Raw genomic sequence first — 19,497 nt, 5'->3', positions numbered from 1 at the left:
TTGAGGTCCATTCATATTGGCTACCGATACTGATTGAACAAACCTGCCGTTGGTGCTCAGCATTGCTGTTTCTATTTGTTATTTATTCAGATTTGTAAATGACTTCTATTTAAAAATCTTAATCCTTTCAGTACTTAGTTGCATTATGCTCCACAGGAAGTCTTTTTGAATTTATTTTCTGTCTGTCCACGGTGCTCTCTACTGACACCTCTGTCCATGTCAGGAACTGTCCAGAGCAGAAATAGCAAACCTATCCTGGTCTGTACAGTTCATGAAATGGACAGAGGTGTCAGCAGAGAGCACTGTGGTCAGACAAAAAAAGGAATTAAAAAAGAAAAAACTTCCTGTAGAGCATACAGCAGCTGATAAGTACTGGAAGGATTAAGATTTTTTTAAATAGAAGTCATTTACAAATCTGTTTAACTTGCTGGCACCCGTTGATTTAATAAAAATAGTTTTCCACCTGAGTACCCCTTTAAGCAGTCTGCATGGCCTAAACGTGCTACCATGACCTGTAGCTTATCCTGACTTGTCTCCCATCGAGCGCATCTGGAAAGGTATTGGTCGGCATTTGCAAAGGGAGCTACCATTAGCGGATCTGAGTTACATCCCCAAATGCATTTGGTGTGAAAAACATTTCTCAGACAACCATTAATAACCATGCCAAGGCATGTAAGTGTATATTTATTTGTGTGGTGCCCATACGTAATACTAAATAATTCAAGATGCTTTGAATATTTTATTATATTATGTCTTATCATTTGCATATGGTTAACATGTCTATCAATCCTGGGACTTCTTGGTGTTGTAGTTTCAATGTTGTGTATAATGTGATTTGGAGGACCTTTTTTTTTCTTATTTCAACTGACATACATTACACCACTGTTTTGCTCTCATTTTTCTACTGAAATTATGCCCAGACCCATTAGCATTGATTTCTGTTGCAAATGTATTTTATATATTCATGTATTTATGTCAGTTTTCAGGGTTCAACCTCAAACTGGATAAGCCCCTATGACACTTCTCTGATATAGGTGTCTCACTGCTTCTCTCTCTTTAACACAAGTCTTGTTTTTTTTTTATTTATCATTTTAAATAACTGCATTTATTATACATTGTATATTTTAGGTTTTTAAATTAGTGTTTTTCCATTATGTAAATATTGCCTTATAATCTCTTTAAAGCATACAGTATAATAGCATTGGATCAAATCTAGTCTTCTTTCCTCAGTTGCTTTCCCGAAAATATCTATTGGTGAACACAGTAAAGTGAAAATTGGAAATGTATCTTTAGTTGTTACGTACAATGATATAACAAAGGAATCTACGGATGCCATTGTAAACTCCACCAACTTTGTTTATTGGAACAAAAATAGTAAGTACTGGTTATATGTTTTACCAAAAGTAATCAATAATGTTTATCAAGGACATAGGCAAAAATGAATACTGCTCCGGGGCCCGAGATGAATGTAGATAGAGGTAATCTGCACCCCTAGGTGTAGTCTCTCCTGTGACACGGATGGTACTGGGCAGCATCTAAAGTAGAAACTTGAAGAGAAAGCGAAATCCAGCGCAGGATGGATGCAGTGAGTTCATATTCCATAAAAATCAATGATACAAGTGGTGCATCAGAGTCAGGTGTGTACCACCGTTGGTCATACTGAATGCTCCAGATGGTAATAGTATTCCACACCATAATAGTGCATTGACTATTATGACCATAACCTGCTTGTGTAATGGCATCAACACAGTAATAGTGACAGTTTTGTGCCCTCACAGTGTTACTACTCCCAATACTGTTAAAATGCACTGAGTACTGATGCCCCTTAGTGCCTCCCACTTAGTAATGATGCTCCCATAATAATGATGCTCTCCTTATTACCCCCACTTAGTGATAATACTCTCCTTTGTATTCATGCCCCCCATCTCGCCCCCACTTAAATAGATTTCCTCCTACTCATGTATACACAAATATATAATGCCCCAAAAGAAAATATGCATTATTTGTAGTATATTTAATATTTCACTTTAGGTAATCATGGAACATCTGATCTGATATTTTCTGTACATAGTAAAGGGATAACATACTAGCCTGCCATGTATAATACCACAAACCATCTATATACAAACCCCAACCTATGCTTTTGCTGTCAAGTCGCTTCGCTTATGTATGCAGATGTAAAACTAAAATAGAGAAACAGAAACATAGTCACACATCCACAATTTGTATTTTGATCTAATTGCTTCTTAGCATAATTTCAAAAACTAACAGGTTGTTAGTATACATTTTGATCAAAAAGTACAAGCCCACTCGCCACGTCAAGGCCACCTAGTCAGAGTGGGTTCCAAACATAGCACTGGGCGGCGACCCCTGCCTCTGCAACACCAAGCCCACAGGGGGAACGACCCAGTGGCCTGGCAGCCCCACTGCTGCCCGACCACCCCAAAGCATCACAGCATCAATGGCTGCCACAGAGCACCACACCAGTGTGAACACCTACCATGTGCTCCCTGCCAGAGGGCTGGGAAAATGCTAGGAGGAAATCCATATGCAGTCTCTAGTTAAAAACACCTGGGCCGTATGGGTGGAGTGGAGTGCTGGCTATGAAAGAGGGGATAGACTACAAATGTACAACAAAAATAGAGAAACAGAAACAGCCGCACATCCACCATTTGTATTTTGATCTATTTGCTTCTCAGTATAATTTCAAAAACTAACAGGTTGTTAGTATACATTCTGATCAAAAAGTACAAGCCCACTCGCCACGTCAAGGCCACCTAGTCAGAGTGGGTCCCTAACCTAACACTGGCGTAGTGCTGGGCAGTGACCACTGCCTCTGCGATACCAAGCCCACAGGGGGAATGACCCAGTGGCCAGTCAGCCCCACTGCTGCCCGACCAAGCCCCTGGCTCCAGGCCACCCCACCCCACAGACAAAGCATCACAGCAACAATTGCCATCACAAAGCACCACATCAGTGTGAACACCTGTGTGTGAACATGTGCTCGCTGCCAGAGGGCTGGGAAAATGCTAGGAGGAAACCCATATGCAGTCTCCTGCTAATTATAAACACCTGGTAGGGAGCACATGGTAGGTGTTCACACTGGTGTGGTGCTTGGTGGCGGCCATTGTTGCTGTGAGGCTTTGTCTGTGGGGTGGTGTGGCCCAGAGCTGGGCGCTTGGTTGGGAAGCAGTGGGGCTGCCTGGCCACTGGGTCATTCCCCCTGTGGGATTGATGTCGTGGAGGCGGTGGTTGCCGCCTGGCGCTATGCCAGTGTTAGGTTAGGGACCCACTCTGACTAGGTGGCCTTGACGTGGCAAGTGGGCTTGTACTTTTTGATCAGAATGTATATAAACAACCTGTTAGTTTTTGAAATTATGCTGAGAAGTAAATAGATCAAAATACAAATTGTGATTATGCAGCTGTTTCTGTTTCTCTATTTTTGTTTTATGAATGCAGATTGTTTGTGGTTTTGCACATGGCAAGCTAGTATGTTTTCCCTTTACTATGTACTTGTTTGGCTATTCCTTTCCTGTTGATGCGTTTCCTGTGCACATTTTTCTAGCAGTACATTAACAGTCTACTATTCTATTGGTCTCAGCTGGGTCAATTTACCCTATTATTTTTTTCCCTGCCAGGGTTTTGTTATTTTCACCTTTACATACTCCTGTATCATGTTCCTTGTATCTTCTTTGCAAGTATTTTAATGATTTTTAGCCGTATTTGTTTTAACCTTTAAAGGGGTTATCCAGGGAAAACCTTTTTTTATACATCAACTGGCTCCAGAAAGTTAAACAGATTTGTAAATTACTTTTATTAAAAAATCTTAATCCTTTCAGTACTTATGAGCTTCTGAAGTTAAGGTTGTTCTTTTCTGTCTAAGTCCTCTCTGAAGACACCTGTCTCGGGAAACGCCCAGTTTAGAAGCAAATCCCCATAGCAAACCTGTTCTAAACTGGGTGTTTCCCGAGACAGGTGTCATCAGAGAGCACTTAGACAGAAAAGAACAACCTTAACTTCAGAAGCTCATGAGTACTGAAAGGATTAAGATTTTTTAATAGAAGTAATTTACAAATCTGTTTAACTTTCTGGAGCCAGTTGATATATATAAAAAAGTTTTTTCCTGGAATACCCCTTTAATAAAGATAATTCTGGTTTTGTACCTTGTTGTTGGTACTCTTTTTTTGTTTTTGGGCTCTACATTTTAATACACATATTATTATTATTGTATTTTATTATTTTAATACATATAAAATAAGTATTTGTCACTGTGTTGTAGCATTGTTAAAATATTCATGTTTCTTTCTTTTGCAGCTGTGGCTCATGCTATTTTCACAGCAGCTGGACAAAGTATTATAAGGGCAGCTCAGCATGGTATGCTTACTCTATAACTAAAGGCATGTTTAAGATAATGTATATTAAAAACCACTGTACACACAGTAAGACTGGGTTCACAGTGTGGAATTTCGCTTAGACATACGGTACATTTCCAGTACAGCAGAAACCCATTACTGTAGATGAGATTCTGCTGCACAGTCCACGAGATTTTAGCAGAGAAGTTTCCACCGCTGGTAATCCACCTTCAAAAGATTGATCTTGGTCAGGGTGCATGCACACCATGTTTTTGCTATACAGATCCCATATATAACTGTATATATTGACTTAACATTATAAACAGTATGCCAAACGCATCATCCGGTTTAGTCCGTTTTGCATCCCATACGGTTTTGTCCGTTTTTTTACCCGTACCCAAAACCGTAGTCTACCACATTTTTTGGTCCTAGTGAAAAACTGTATTAAACCGTATACGTTTTTTTTTAAACATGGGAATCAATGGGAACCATACAGAACTGTATGTGAAAAACAAAAGCAAAGTCCAGCGCGGTGGTTCAAGCAATACTGCATGGTTTATTCAGCAATCAGCCAACATGGAGAACAGGTGACGCGTTTCGGCCACAATGGGAAGCCTTGGTCGTAAGGCTACACATTGTGGCCAAAACGCGTTACCTGTTCTCCATGTTGGCTGATTGCTGAATAAACCGTGCAGTATTGCTTGAACTACCGCGCTGGACTTTGCTTTTGTTTTTGCCATTATTGAGGACTGTGTCCGGTCCTGTCCGTGCCGTGGTGAGGGTGAAGGGTGAGCTGTGTCTACCACTTCTTGCAAGAACTGTATGTGCTTATGGTTCCATCCGGTTTTCACCATACGGTTTTTGACTTTGCACAGTTTTTTTTCTTGGGATTTCAATCAAACGAATGTAAAAAGAAAAAAAAACTTCAAATGAAGATTCAAAATGGAGTGAAAAGTTAAAAACTTATACGTTTTCTTTTTAAAAAACGGATGCAACCAGACATCATTTTTCAAACTGTATACGGTTTTCAACCGTATATGGGTTAGAATTTGTACACACGTTTTGATACAGTTTAGTCAGGTTTTGAGGAATCTGATTTTCATCAAAAATCTGATATGGGAACTGTATTGCAAAAACGTGGTGTGCATGCACCCTCATTCTTTAGAGGGAATCCACATGGAATATATTGCTGTCTATGGAGACAGCAGCGGCTGCATAGTTCTAGTGATGAATGATTCACTCGAAATCTCGAAATCCCTCAATGTGAACCTTAACTAACAAAGTGGCCAAAGCTCTCTTTTTGTTTCTTTTATGTTTTTTTTTTTTTTTGGACAATTTAGCCAAAAATCCTAGACAGAAAATTTATGGATTAATTGGAAAACCAAAATGCATAGTAAAAGTGAAGAATATCTATATGGCTAAGTTTCTACTTGTTTTTTTTTTTTTTGGGGGGGGGGGGGAACGCAGAGAAAAATGCCAAATCTGCCGCATGGCTTTTTTTTGCCAAAAAAACGCTGCGGCCAGATGTTATCTGTAAATCAATGAGAAATCGCTAAATTCTTTATCCACTTGTTGTTTTTCAGTTTTGCATTTTAAAAAAATCCTTTTGGCATTTTTTCTTTCTTTGGCCGTTTTTCAGCTCCTTTGCGGTTTTCCAAAGTCGCAGCATATTGAGCCACTGGCGTTCTTTTTGTCCAAATCGTGGCGTTTTTCTCCCATAAAAGTCTAGGGGAGTAAAAAAAAAAATAATTAAAAACGCCATTTATGTTTTACATTTGGCATTTTTCTTTGGTGTTTTTTCACCTTTGAAAGAAAGGGTATGTTCCTAGGAAGAGGAACATCAGCCATTTTCTCTGGAGTCAGCCAAAAAGTTAAAAAAATCCAACTTGGAAAGGCTGGGAAAACTGCCAAGGTACCAAAGATGCAATTTAGAAAAAACGCCAGATGCAGGAAATTGCACTGGCGTTTTTTCAGGTGTTTTTTCTTGCGTTTTTTTTTCAAACAAAAAAACATAGGACAAAAAAACAAGTAGAAACTATGAATTTAATAACAACATCATCGTTGCCTTGTAAAACCCTGAATTCACATGTGCAGTTTTGGTGCAGCTTGTTTCCGTCAATGCCAGGAGTAGCATTTACTGGGATGCTCAGGATATTCTAGTTATCAACCCCTCATTTTATCTATATATTCAGGAACCATTATTTAAACAGTAAGTCATTTGGAGGCATTGGACAGCACTCTATGTACTGTAATAGGGGTATACCATAGGCAGCAGGCATGGTATTAAAGCATGAGGAGTTTCTGTTAGCATACGCAGCAACACTAAATAACGGTCACAAGCTATAAAGGCCACTATGGGTGCAACATAATTCTTGGTGGGCCAGTGGAGTATCACATGGTCCCTGGCAGTGGTGAAGAACCTCAAAGTTAAAGGGGATATCCAGATCTTTACAACACATCCACTATCTGCCTCAATCTGCAGAATGGGGCTCTGGCTCTCCCCGCTACATCGAGCAGTAGATGGCAAGCGTTCCATGTACTGTCTATGGGATCACCAAAGATACCTGAGATACTCAGGTATCTCAGTGGTGCTCCCAGAGACATAAGAAGTAAGTTGTTTAGTGCTAGATAACCCTTTAAAGGAATGCTGTGTGGATCTTGTACCGTATGTCTGTAAAAGTCTAGTCCCATAGCAGAAACAACACTGTAAACATACTAGAAACAAACTTCGGTCACTAATCAGCAGAAGTTGGTAGACAGGTATCAACAGTATAGTAGAGAAAAGTGTTGTCAGTAGTCGACCAGAGGTTTGTATACAGGTAACAGCAATATGAGTAGAGGGTAAAACAGAAATGTTGTCAATACTTATCCAGAGTTTGGTACACAGGTATTTGTAGCAGTATGGCAGTAGAAAGTGGAGAGCTTGATCAACGGAGGAAGTGGAAATGCTTTGCTATGTGGGAAGTTCAGGGGTAGAGACAATCAAGACTAGAATCTCAACAGACAAGGTCCGAGGTAATATGTTCAGCGCATGAGCTGTACGGCAAGTTGAGAACTCCTATCTAGAGCAGATAACCATCAAGAACACTTTGCCACTCTATATTTACAACCACCAAGTGTGTATGCCTCCTTGTGAAGAAAATAAAAACTACCATTGTTTGCCATGTTCTGTGACCATTTGTTTTGGGAAACTCTTTTAGCACCTTTTACACTTTGTCAGAAAAAAAATCATTTGCAGTTATCTGCTATTTATATATATATATTTTTTGTCTTAGGTTCTAAAAATAAAGTTGTTATGACAGAAGCAGGATCTGGCGATTTAAAATGTAAATATATTATGCACTGTAATTGTAATCAAGATGTGAGCAACATTTCTGTTCTTGTGAAGGAAATTATACTCCAATGTGAAAGGGTGGGCTTACATTCTGTAGCCATTCCAGCCATTGGCACAGGTAAGTGCATATGTGGCTCTTTGGGCATAATTCTCCAATAAAGAGTGAATCCTTACGGGGGAAATAGAATCAGAAGGAGCAGAAATGAAAAAGCAAGGCACCAGGTATTTCAACATGGCTTCCCGGCCACATCCAGTCTGTTTGCAGAGGTTTGTGATAGGTTGGAGAAGCCACTCATTGGCTGAGCAGTCTTTAGTTCACTAGTCCCAACAAAATAGCAATAATCTTAGAATGCCAGAATACAGCTATAGTCCCTTAAAGGGGTACTCCGTTGCTCAGCATTTTGAACAAACTGTTCCGAACACTGGAACCGGCTCCGGGGGCTCGTGACGTCATAGCCCAGCCCCCTCATGGTGTCACATCCCTCCCCCTCAATGCAAGTCTATGGGAGGGGGCGTGACAGCTGTCACGCCCCCTCCCATAGACTTGCATTGAGGGGGCGGGTGTGCCATCATGAGGGGGTTGGGCTATGATATCACGAGCTCCAGCCTCCAGCATTTGTTCCAAACGCTGAGCAGCGGAGTACCCCTTTAAGGGCACAGCCACTTCTCACCTATTCACCTTCAAAGAGCCATAACTTTTTGATTTTCCCATCTATAGAACCATTTGAGAGCTTAGATTTTGTGGGACCAATGAGACCCTTTATTTTACCATAACATGTACTCAGAATTAGGGGATAGGGTGAAATTGATAAAAAGCACTTCACTTTGCAGTAAGACTGACAGGTTGTCTTTATGGGTAAGTATAATTACAGTAATACTACATTTACAATTTGGAAAGTTTTCAGACTTTTACTTTTTTCAAATTTTTTATGTTGTAGCCTTGTGCTAAAATAAAAACCAAAAATCCCCTTTGGACGCAAGCTTTGCACACCTTGATTTGGGGATTCTCTGTAATTGTTCTCTGCAGATCTTCTCAAGCCCTGTCAGGTTGGATAGGGACCGTCATTCAGTGCTGGTACAAGGATTTTTGTCACCCTAGCCGAAAGCTAAATTTCCAGCCCCTTGGCTTCGTCTTTTGACACTCCCCACCTTACTACTGGGGTGTTATACTGTAACAAACCTCCTCCTCATGGGGCAGATGTATGAAGGTGCATGCAATGTCTGCATGCTGGACGGACCTGACCTGCCTGTCTGGCCTCGGAGGTGGCACTGCGCTTCTCCAGCAGGCTGAAGAATGCAGATTATTATGGTATCAGGGGAAAGGGTGTGGTGTGACAGTGGTACTGGCTGGGCGGGTGCTTTGGATGAGCCGCTGGTGTTTGGATGTTGGCTGGCTACTAACTTTCTGGCAGTGGGCACAGCGGCACCCCCATCAAGAGGGCGCACTAGGCGGCTTCCTATTTTGCCTACAGGGAGAACCAGCCCTGCCATCATTGGACAGCCAAGTTTAGGTCTCTCAACCGATGTTCGATTGGGTTCAAGTCAGAGCTGTGGCTAGGCCAGCTAAGAACATTCACAGAACTGTCTCTTGGCCACTGCCAGGAGAAAGCAGCTGGTTCCGTGAGCCCCTGGCAAGGTTCCGCAGAACTCCGGCAGAAAAATCCGATTTCGGCTAGGAGGCGCACACCCAAGTATAGTGCAAAAAAGCAGGCTTTATTAATCCATAAAACATGCAGTGTGAACAGCACAACGCGTTTCAAAGGTTTTCCTTCTTCTTCAGGACCTCAGCTGCAGCATCACACACAGAGCAGTCCTGAGACTGACATCTTCACAGTGAGCGGAGGTCCGGAGGCTACAGAGTCTGTACAGGAGAAGTACAGACAGGACACTCACTGTCTCTCCTTTCTGCCTCCTCACTGCTCCTGGCTCCTCCTCCTGTTGGCACATTGGAGTCACTGGAGCTCCTCTAGGGACGATCTGCAGCGCTGGGTGAGAGGAGAGGGGAGCCTGATGTTATTATTGTGTGAGGAAGGGGGCTGGGAGCCCTGGGGTGTAAGTGGAGATGTTATATGTATTGGTGGGGTTGGTTACTGTTATGTGGAGGCCTGCTATGTGGGGGAGGGGCTTGATAGGTGAGAGGGTGGGGGCTGGGGGACCTGTTATGTGGGGGGCTGGGGATTAAGTGGAGACTTGTTATATATATATATATATATATGTGTGTGTGTGGTGGTGGTGGTGTGGGGGAAGGGGTACTGGAGAGGGGAGACCTGTTGGGGCAGCATAAAACTGGTGCAGGCATTACGATCTGGGAAACTGTGAGTTACTCTGAGACACTGACATTCAGAGTAATCCTAGTTTAAAAACACTCCCGAGTAACTAGTCCTCAGCTCCAAACCGTGGACCTCCAGCTTTTGCAAAACTACAACTCCCAGCATGCCCAGACAGCATTTGGCCCTATACACTCCCGCAGTAGCAGATGATGGGAAGCCCTCACCAATCTCTGCGCAAATAAAACCTTCTTTTTATTTCAGTGCAGCATAGATACAAAATATCGTGGGAGATAAGGAAATGATGGCTGCACAACAGGTTACAGCTGCTTTGTGTGACCTCACTCTTCATCAGATCATACCCATGCTATGTACAGGATTTGGACAGTAACATTTTCCCTGTTAATATGTATGGGGATGGTAGTTCCTCCTTATATACTGGTGTTATTTGGTAACTATGACTTATTTATATGTATACAGGATTATAATACATGGAACATTTACTTTCTTATATCAAACATGTGCAGGCAATGTTTTTCCTGGAGAGAGCTGAAACCTTCTCTGAACACATTGATGTAATAAAATTATAAGTTACAATATTAATTCCAGGACGACCATTATATGTTGAAACCATTGTATGTTGAGATCCGAACTCTATGAAAACCTGGTCATTGCTTCTGAAGCAACCGAAATTTAATCCAAAAATAGGAAAAAATGAAGATTAAAGAAAAATAGGTAGAGAACTAATACAGATAAAGCAAGTCCTTACATATAAAAGTAAGAAAGAGCTGTTGGTGCTGTAAATCACTGTCTATGTAGAGGACAGGAGCTTCTTTAGGGTCCTGTACAGAGCACACAGTGTCCTAAAAAAGTAATGGAGTCACCCTCACCTGGTAAAGAGTACAGAACATGTAATACCTCCCTGTACTGTAGGGGGCGCTACCAGACAGCCAGTCAGTGCATACGCTTCAGTAATACAGGTGTATTACCAGTAAATGCCCATGATTGGTCAATTCTTCCAGCCATAGACACGTTTCACAGATCTGGACTGTCCGTAACATTGTATGTTGAGTCTGGTTTCAAGTTACAATGGTCCAGAAAAGATCCTTTATAAGTTGAGGGATTACTGTATACTTTATTCATGGTATTATCTGGAGAGCTGCAGTGGACTTGCTTTTGGATCCTTATTGGGACTTTGGAGCCTGACCCTCACAGACTGCCTCCACCATCTTTTGCTTGGTGGCTTCTACCTAGAATGTGCTTGCTTGTTTGGTTTTTATATATACACTTATTATTCTTTATTGTTAAGTCTGTTGTGTTGTACACTCAAAGTTTAAGTCAAAGGGCACAACATCAAGCCCGAACACGATGAAACAGGAGCCTGGCAAATCAAAGGCCAGGCTTCCCTCTTGGGCTGTAGTGTTTATAGCCTGTGTAGTGGCTACAAACACTGTCTTGTATGTTGCGACTGCAGTGTTTGACTTCAGGGCGCAGCCACAAGATAGTTCTCTTATGGAAGCTTGGCAAATCAAATGCCAGGCTTTCCTGCGGCCGGCGGTTGCCACAGTGTCGCAATGCTGTAGGGCTGGTATGAAATTATTTCCAGGGCTGCTTTTTATCCCCAGTCCGGCCCTTGATCTGGTGATGCCCCCATTTACTGGTTATGCTCTGCATGTTGCAATGATCTGCAGACCAGGTTTGCTGGGGTGAAGTAGCATACCTTCCAACCGTCCCGGATCCCGCGGGACATTCACGCTTTTGTGGTGATGTCACGCCATCCCGGAATGGCCCCCACTTGTCCCGTAATTAACTGTAAATGCCTCTTATGAGACATCTACAGTTAAATGTGACACTCGGTAAAGAGTTTGACAGGGTGAAGAGCCATTGGCTCCTCACCTTGTCAATCACTCCTTTGCTCCTGGCTACAGTAAGCCAGCATACACAAGAGGCTGAACCCTTCCTCTGCGCTCAGGCACACGTATGACATCATCAGATGCAGAGGAAGAGAAGAAGAGGCAGTGCGGAGGGACAGAGGAAGAGGACCTGAATAGCTAGTAGGTATGTATGGCAGGAAGGCAGCGGCGGGCAGGTGTTCTGGTGTGGTGTTCTGGGTGTGTGGTAGTGGTCAGCAGCCTGTGTGGGGGGAATGGTGGAAGACACATTATGTAGGCAGCAGTTCCCCCCAGTCAGGAAATGTTCAAGGTATCAGATATGTGGGGTGCAGTAATAATATGGTGACAGTGTGGTTTATCAGGTATGATAGATGTTACCTATATTGCTGTCCCAGAAAATAAAGTTATATAGTCATACAGAGGATGTAATGTATGGCTGTTATAACCTTCTATGATCAATACAATATGGGACCTGAGCCCCTTGTTAATCTCCAATGCATTCCTTCATGGAGCTGTGGTCATGCAAGCACCCTGTACAGTGATTCCTCAACATACGATGGTAATTTGTTCCAAATGAACCATCGCTACTTTATTCCATCGTACGTTGAGGGATCCGTGCAATAATAATATAGAAAGTTATACTCACGTGTACCCGCCGCTCCGGACTGTCACCACTGCCCTGGATCGTCGCTCTCCATCGCCTTCATCACGTCCCCGGGGTGTCACCGCCGCTCCGGACTGTCACCGCTTCCCTTGATCGTCGCTCTCCATCGCCGTCTTCACGTTGCTGTGCACGCCGCTCCTATTGGATGACGGGGCGGCGTGAGCAGCGACGTGATGGCGACGAAGGAGACCGACGGCCATGCAGCGGAGCATGAGGAGGACGGTCCGGAGCGTCGGGAACAGGTGAGTGACACTCACCAGAGGACACGGGGCACATTAAACGACTATCCGGCGGCAGCTGAAGCAGTCTGCACTGCCGGATAGCCATTTATGCGATGGCCCCAACACATAAAAGCATTGTATGTTGATGTTGCCTTCAACATACGATGGCCTCTGGAAGTTTTGCAACAGCATGAGACACCCTCATTTAGGAAGAATTTTGAGCCTTTTCCCCAATCTCTACATAGCGGACACTTTTTTATTCCCCATGAGTGTCCGCCATTGGGAGATTCTACTGCATTTGGTTTAAATGATTTTTATTGAATTTTTTTTTTGAGAAACTTACAGCAAAGGATAGGGTCTGAAACTTTCCAAATGCTTTGTATATATGCTACCTTTGATTTTACATTATTGAACAAGGTTAATGCACTGATATTATCTGTTTAGGCACAATCCTAAGAAGTGATCCTTTTTCCTTCTTAGGTGAATGCAAATTTGATCCAGAAATTGTGGCCCATGTTATGGTTGATGCAATAGCAACACTTGCCAAGACTGGAAACATGACTAGTTTAACCTCTGTTCGCCTGGTTGCGTTTCGCCCCTTCATCTACTACATTTTACAAGCTGAACTGAAAAAGTTGTCCAGACCTGTGCAGGAATCATCCTGGAATCCATCAGGTGAGTTAATGATTACTTGTTTTATTAATAACATAAGCAATACATTCCTTTCAATGGTCTCTTTTTCTGATAATTTTTTATATTATATTATACATTATTTTTATATTATAAATACTTGTTCTACTATCAATATATCTGCACATTCATTGCATATTCAATTTTTAATACTATTTTTCCAATTTATTATACATAATCTTACACTGAGGACAAATCTGTAGGACAACATAGCCTTTATCTCATTTTATTTACCTGGTGGAATACAGGATGATATTGTGTATTATAGAGTAGTTCCTTTCAGGGTTACCAATAAGTTAGCTACTAAGATAGCCTAAGGGCAGGGCCTGTTAGGGATTTACTGGTAGTGGGAGATCCTTTTTAGGGTAAAATATCTTCCTAGGCACAGGGGTAGTGTAGGACATACCATAGTGACCTTTACTCAAAAGGGTATTTCCATCTTATACATTTATTTAGAATTGCTAGAATATGTCATTACTGTATAATTGGTGGGGGTTCTTGCCTCTGGGACCCCATTGAACTTCAGTATTGTCACGATGCCGGCTGGCAGGAGGTGGATCCTCTGTGCCAGAGAGGGATTGGCGTGGACCGTGCTAGTGGACCGGTTCTAAGTCACTACTGGTGTTCACCAGAGCCCGCCGCAAAGCGGGATGGTCTTGCTGCGGCGGTAGTGACCAGGTCGTATCCACTAGCAACGGCTCAACCTCTCTGACTGCTGAAGATAGGCGTGGTACAAGGGAGTAGACAGAAGCAAGGTCGGACGTAGCAGAAGGTCGGGGCAGGCAGCAAGAATCGTAGTCAATAAGGCAATAGCAGGAGGTCAAGTACACAGTAAGGACAAACACAGTAACGCTTTCACTAGGCTCTAAGGCAACAAGATCCGGCAGGGGAGTGCAGGGGCAGTGATCAGATATAGTCTGGGAGCAGGTGGAAGCCAATTAAGCTAATTGGGCCAGGCACCAATCATTGGTGCACTGGCCCTTTAAGTCTCAGGGAGCTGGCGCGCGCGCGCCCTAGAGAGCGGAGCCGCGCGCGCCAGCACATGACAGCAGGGGACCGGGACGGGTAAGTGACCTGGGATGCTATTCGCGAGCGGGTGCGAATCGCATCCCCGACGGCCATGACAGTGCAGCGCTCCCGGTCAGCGGGACCGACCGGGGCGCTGCGGAGAGAGAGACGCCGTAAGCGCTCTAGGGAGGAGCGGGGACCCGGAGCGCTAGGCGTAACAGTACCCCCCCCCTTAGGTCTCCCCTTCTCTTTGTCCGGTAACTGCCTCCCCTGGGATGAGGACACCGGGAAAGAATGGAGGGTTTCCTCAACGGCAGGCAGTACAGCAGGAGTGGAAATGGGGAGGGAGGGCAGAGGGCGAGGCCTGGCACGGGGCAGTGTGACACCAGGACGGGGGCCATGAGGAGGCACCGAGGCTTGCCTGACTGGACTGGGAGGGGGGGAGAGGCACTTCTTATGGCAGGCAGAGTCCATAAAGACCTTAGGGAGACCGGTTACAGGGGGAACCACAGGGTCACGGCAGGGAGTACTGGGAACCGGTTTAAGGCAGTCCTTGAAACAAGAGGTACCCCAGCTCTTGATCTCCCCTGTGGACCAATCCAGGGTTGGGGAATGGTGTTGAAGCCAGGGTAGTCCAAGGAGAATTTCGGAAGTGCAATTGGAGAGGACCAAAAACTCAATTTTTTCGTGATGAGGTCCGATGCACATTAGGAGGGGCTCCGTGCGGTAACGCACGGTGCAATCCAACCTGACTCCGTTGACCGCGGAAATGTAGAATGGCTTGACGAGACGGGTCACCGGGATGCGGAATTTATTCACCAAGGAGTCCAGAATAAAATTCCCAGAGGCACCGGAGTCCAAGCAGGCCACGGCTGAGAGGGAGGAGTTGGCTGAAGGAGAAATCCGTACGGGCACCGTGAGACGTGGAGAAGCCGACTTAGCATCAAGAGACGCCACACCCACGAGAGCTGGGTGCGAGCGTGCGTTTCCCAGACGTGGAGGACGGATAGGGCAATCCACCAAGAAATGTTTGGTACTGGCACAGTACAGACAAAGATTTTCTTCCCTACGGCGATTCCTCTCTACCTGGGTCAGGCGAGACCGATCCACTTGCATGGCCTCCTCGGCGGGAGGCCTAGGCGTAGATTGCAACGGAGACTGTGGGAGAGGTGTCCAGAGATCTAAGTCTTTTTCCTGGCGGAGCTCTTGATGTCTCTCAGAAAAACGCATGTCAATGCGAGTGGCTAGATGAATGAGTTCATGCAGGTTAGCAGGAATTTCTCGTGCGGCCAGAACATCTTTAATGTTGCTGGATAGGCCTTTTTTAAAGGTCGCGCAGAGGGCCTCATTATTCCAGGATAGTTCAGAAGCAAGAGTACGGAATTGTATGGCGTACTCGCCAACGGAAGAATTACCCTGGACCAGGTTCAGCAGGGCAGTCTCAGCAGAAGAGGCTCGGGCAGGTTCCTCAAAGACCCTTCGAATTTCCGAGAAGAAGGAGTGTACAGAGGCAGTGATGGGGTCATTGCGGTCCCAGAGCGGTGTGGCCCAAGACAGAGCCTTCCCAGACAGAAGGCTGACTGCGAAAGCCACCTTAGACCTTTCAGTAGGAAACTGGTCCGACATCATCTCCAAGTGCAGGGAACATTGTGAAAGAAAGCCACGGCAAAACTTAGAGTCCCCATCAAATTTGTCCGGCAGGGACAAGCGGAGGCTAGGAGTGGCCACTCGCTGCGGAAGAGGTGCAGGAGCTGGCGGAGGAGATGGTTGTTGCTGCTGTAGCTGAGACTGAAATTGCTGTAGCTGTGACTGAAGCTGCTGTAGCTGCGACTGGAGTTGCTGTGTCATGGTGGTCAAGTACGACAGCTGGTGATCTTGTTGGGCGATCTGTCGGGCTTGCTGGGCGACCAGTGTAGTGAGGTCGGCGACAACTGGCAGAGGAACTTCAGCGGGATCCATGGCCGGATCTACTGTCACGATGCCGGCTGGCAGGAGGTGGATCCTCTGTGCCAGAGAGGGATTGGCGTGGACCGTGCTAGTGGACCGGTTCTAAGTCACTACTGGTGTTCACCAGAGCCCGCCGCAAAGCGGGATGGTCTTGCTGCGGCGGTAGTGACCAGGTCGTATCCACTAGCAACGGCTCAACCTCTCTGACTGCTGAAGATAGGCGCGGTACAAGGGAGTAGACAGAAGCAAGGTCGGACGTAGCAGAAGGTCGGGGCAGGCAGCAAGAATCGTAGTCAATAAGGCAATAGCAGGAGGTCAAGTACACAGTAAGGACAAACACAGTAACGCTTTCACTAGGCTCTAAGGCAACAAGATCCGGCAGGGGAGTGCAGGGGCAGTGATCAGATATAGTCTGGGAGCAGGTGGAAGCCAATTAAGCTAATTGGGCCAGGCACCAATCATTGGTGCACTGGCCCTTTAAGTCTCAGGGAGCTGGCGCGCGCGCGCCCTAGAGAGCGGAGCCGCGCGCGCCAGCACATGACAGCAGGGTACCGGGACCTGTAAGTGACCTGGGATGCGATTCGCGAGCGGGCGCGTCCCGCTGTGCGAATCGCATCCCCGACGGCCATGACAGTGCAGCGCTCCCGGTCAGCGGGACCGACCGGGGCGCTGCGGAGAGAGAGACGCCGTAAGCGCTCCGGGGAGGAGCGGGGACCCGGAGCGCTAGGCGTAACAAGTATGAAGTAGCCACAGCACTAGTGTACACTGCATCTTCTTCAGTGTGTTAGTAGGGCATGCTGCATTTCCCTACACATCTGGGAGGCAAAGAGCTACTGTGCAGGGAAAACTTTAGACTCTTTATTCTCAGAATTGGTGGTCCCAGAGATACACTGATCCTAAAATGATGACAAATCTTAGCAATATGCCACCATGTTATAAGATGAGGAATACCCTTTTAATGTGGGCAATTCAGCATTAGCTAGGTGCTTCTGAGTATACATGCATACAGGGCCGTCTGTAATTTTGATTGGACCCTGGGCAAGCAAATTTTTGAACACCCGCCTGACTGACCGACACACACTAACATACATACACTTACAAAACACACACTACAGACATACACTTTACACATACACTTACAGACAAACTCACCTGGCCGTCCGTTGTTTCTTCTTTCCTGCGGCGGTCGGTACTAATGTGTGATGTCGCTGACGTCCTCATGCACGGGTCTGCGGAGGAACATCACTTGCATGACGTCCCCCGTCAGTCCCTGCCGCAGGCTCACTGTTTTAAAGGCCCAGCACTGCTTTAGAACAGTGAGCCGCAACGCAGTGGCAGTGCCGGCCCTGCCTGGACCGGCGGCAGCAGCTTGCTGCTTTAGTGTGGGGCTAAAGGGCAAGCTGCTTTGGGCCCCCAGGAATGACAGGGCCCGGGTCAGCTGCCACTTTTTCCCTGCGTTAAATACAGCCCTGCATGTATATAAGTTTATGTTGCTGTCTGTATTAGTGAGGTCACTACTGTTTAGCTGATAATTAATGTGCTGTAACCTCCCTATATGAACCTCCCTATATGAATAAAAATGAGTATCATGTATATTTGCTTCTCGCCCCCTTTTATATCTTCTCAAGTATTCAAAGTCATAACACATGGGGATTATAAGAAAGATAAAATGGGCTCATGGGTGCTACTTTACTTCAACCAGAGTGGATACATTGTTATTTTCAACTATTGGGTGATTCAGCCAAGTGACTTAGATGAATTACTTTATGGTTTAAAATAACAGTTTATCTAGTTTACGATTTAGGTTAGTTATTGCCTATGAGCAGTATAATCTTTAGTACATCTTTATGTGGTGTCTCAGCATCAAATGCTGTCCTGTGGGATAAAGATTGCCTCGGCATCCCTGCTGTCTCTGTGTTGGGCCCATTACTCCATAGTGTAATTATTATACTGTTATTGATCTATAGTGTTGTATTCCTGTATTATGTTGTGTTAAATTATGTACTGTAGCCTTAAGGGAATGCTGCAGAGTGACCAGCTGACCCTGGCGCCCTAATGAGCGCCCCCAAACATTGACCTTTTTTTAGTGGTGGGGGGGGGAGGGCTTTGGAGGAGCTGTCCAGTCTAGGGAAGTGTGGAGTTTTGTGAAGTTGGAGTCTAGTGTGAGAGGAGTTCAAAATTCTAAGAGCTGAGGAACAGAGTGAGGAGACCTGAAAAGTTTAGCCTAAAGTCTTCAGTCATGCCTATTTCAGGAAAACCCCAGTGCACAAGTTTCTAAATCCAGCGTAGGCTGTCATAATCACTAGTCTGCAGTTATACCTACTACAAGTCTCAGCAAGGTGACAGGCTCCCCGGATTCTGCCCTGCACATCCCTCTAACCTAAAGTCTGTACTGTCCCGGATTTAATAATTTCTGAAATAGTAACCTTGCATCGGTGTCATCCTTGTCCCCCCACTTGTCCCAGGAAAAGCTATCTCATCCTTGGGCCCTTTAGGTTAACGGTGCCCTGGCATCACGCAAAGTTCATTTCACCTTCCTTTCACCCGTGGTGTTGCCACATTTATTTAGATGATGTACTTCTTATTCCATCCAAACTAGATTAGTAGCCAGTTCACAATACCCTTAGGGTATGTTCACAAGGAAGAATTTCCGTGCAAAATTCTGCAGAAGAATTTCGCAGCAGCAGAGTCCTATTGATTTCAATGAGATTCTGCTGCACTGTGCGCATGGCATCCGCAAAAACATTGAACATCAATCAAGATTCAAGAATCAAGATTTCTGCATCAAAAACCGTGGAAATCTTGAATCCGGCATTCACAATAACATTGAACGTGTTCAACGTTTTTGTGGATACTGCAAGGAAATGCATTGCCGTCTATGAGACACCGCATTTTCGATCTGTCCTAGCGCTAGCATGTTCTGACGGCACTCCGCTGTCAGTGGAATGTCCGCATAGAGATTTTCCATGCGGACATTCCATCGTCTGAACATAGCCTTACTCCTCCTCTGCCACACAGATCCACAATTCCAACCAGTTGCACTTTACAAAAAGTAACTGTTCCAGTGTCACGGTTCAGACAAGATATAGCTTTTATTTATTCAAAAGATTAAAAACAGACAA

General features: G+C 45.0%; 1 protein-coding gene across 5 annotated transcripts in view; it reads left to right on the top strand.

The window, feature by feature from the left end:
* The window catches only part of LOC130369520 (protein mono-ADP-ribosyltransferase PARP14-like), a 95,578-nt gene that overhangs the window by 56,060 nt on the left and 20,021 nt on the right, over positions 1–19,497 (top strand). For 4 of the 5 annotated variants that reach the window (XR_008892804.1, XM_056574877.1, XM_056574901.1 and 1 more), the window contains exons 8-11: positions 1,231–1,374; positions 4,315–4,374; positions 7,628–7,804; positions 13,211–13,405. Coding sequence is in view for 4 of the 5 variants with exons in the window: in XM_056574877.1 (XP_056430852.1) it covers positions 1,231–1,374; positions 4,315–4,374; positions 7,628–7,804; positions 13,211–13,405 (576 nt within the window). In the remaining variant the exon portion in view is untranslated. The remainder of the gene's footprint in view (positions 1–1,230; positions 1,375–4,314; positions 4,375–7,627; positions 7,805–13,210; positions 13,406–19,497) is intronic. The other variant, XM_056574885.1, reaches the window with a different exon arrangement.

Source organism: Hyla sarda, chromosome 1 (genome assembly GCF_029499605.1).
Source record: "Hyla sarda isolate aHylSar1 chromosome 1, aHylSar1.hap1, whole genome shotgun sequence".
NCBI classification, from domain to species: Eukaryota; Metazoa; Chordata; class Amphibia; order Anura; family Hylidae; genus Hyla; species Hyla sarda.
This window is presented reverse-complemented; position numbering and strand designations above follow the sequence as displayed.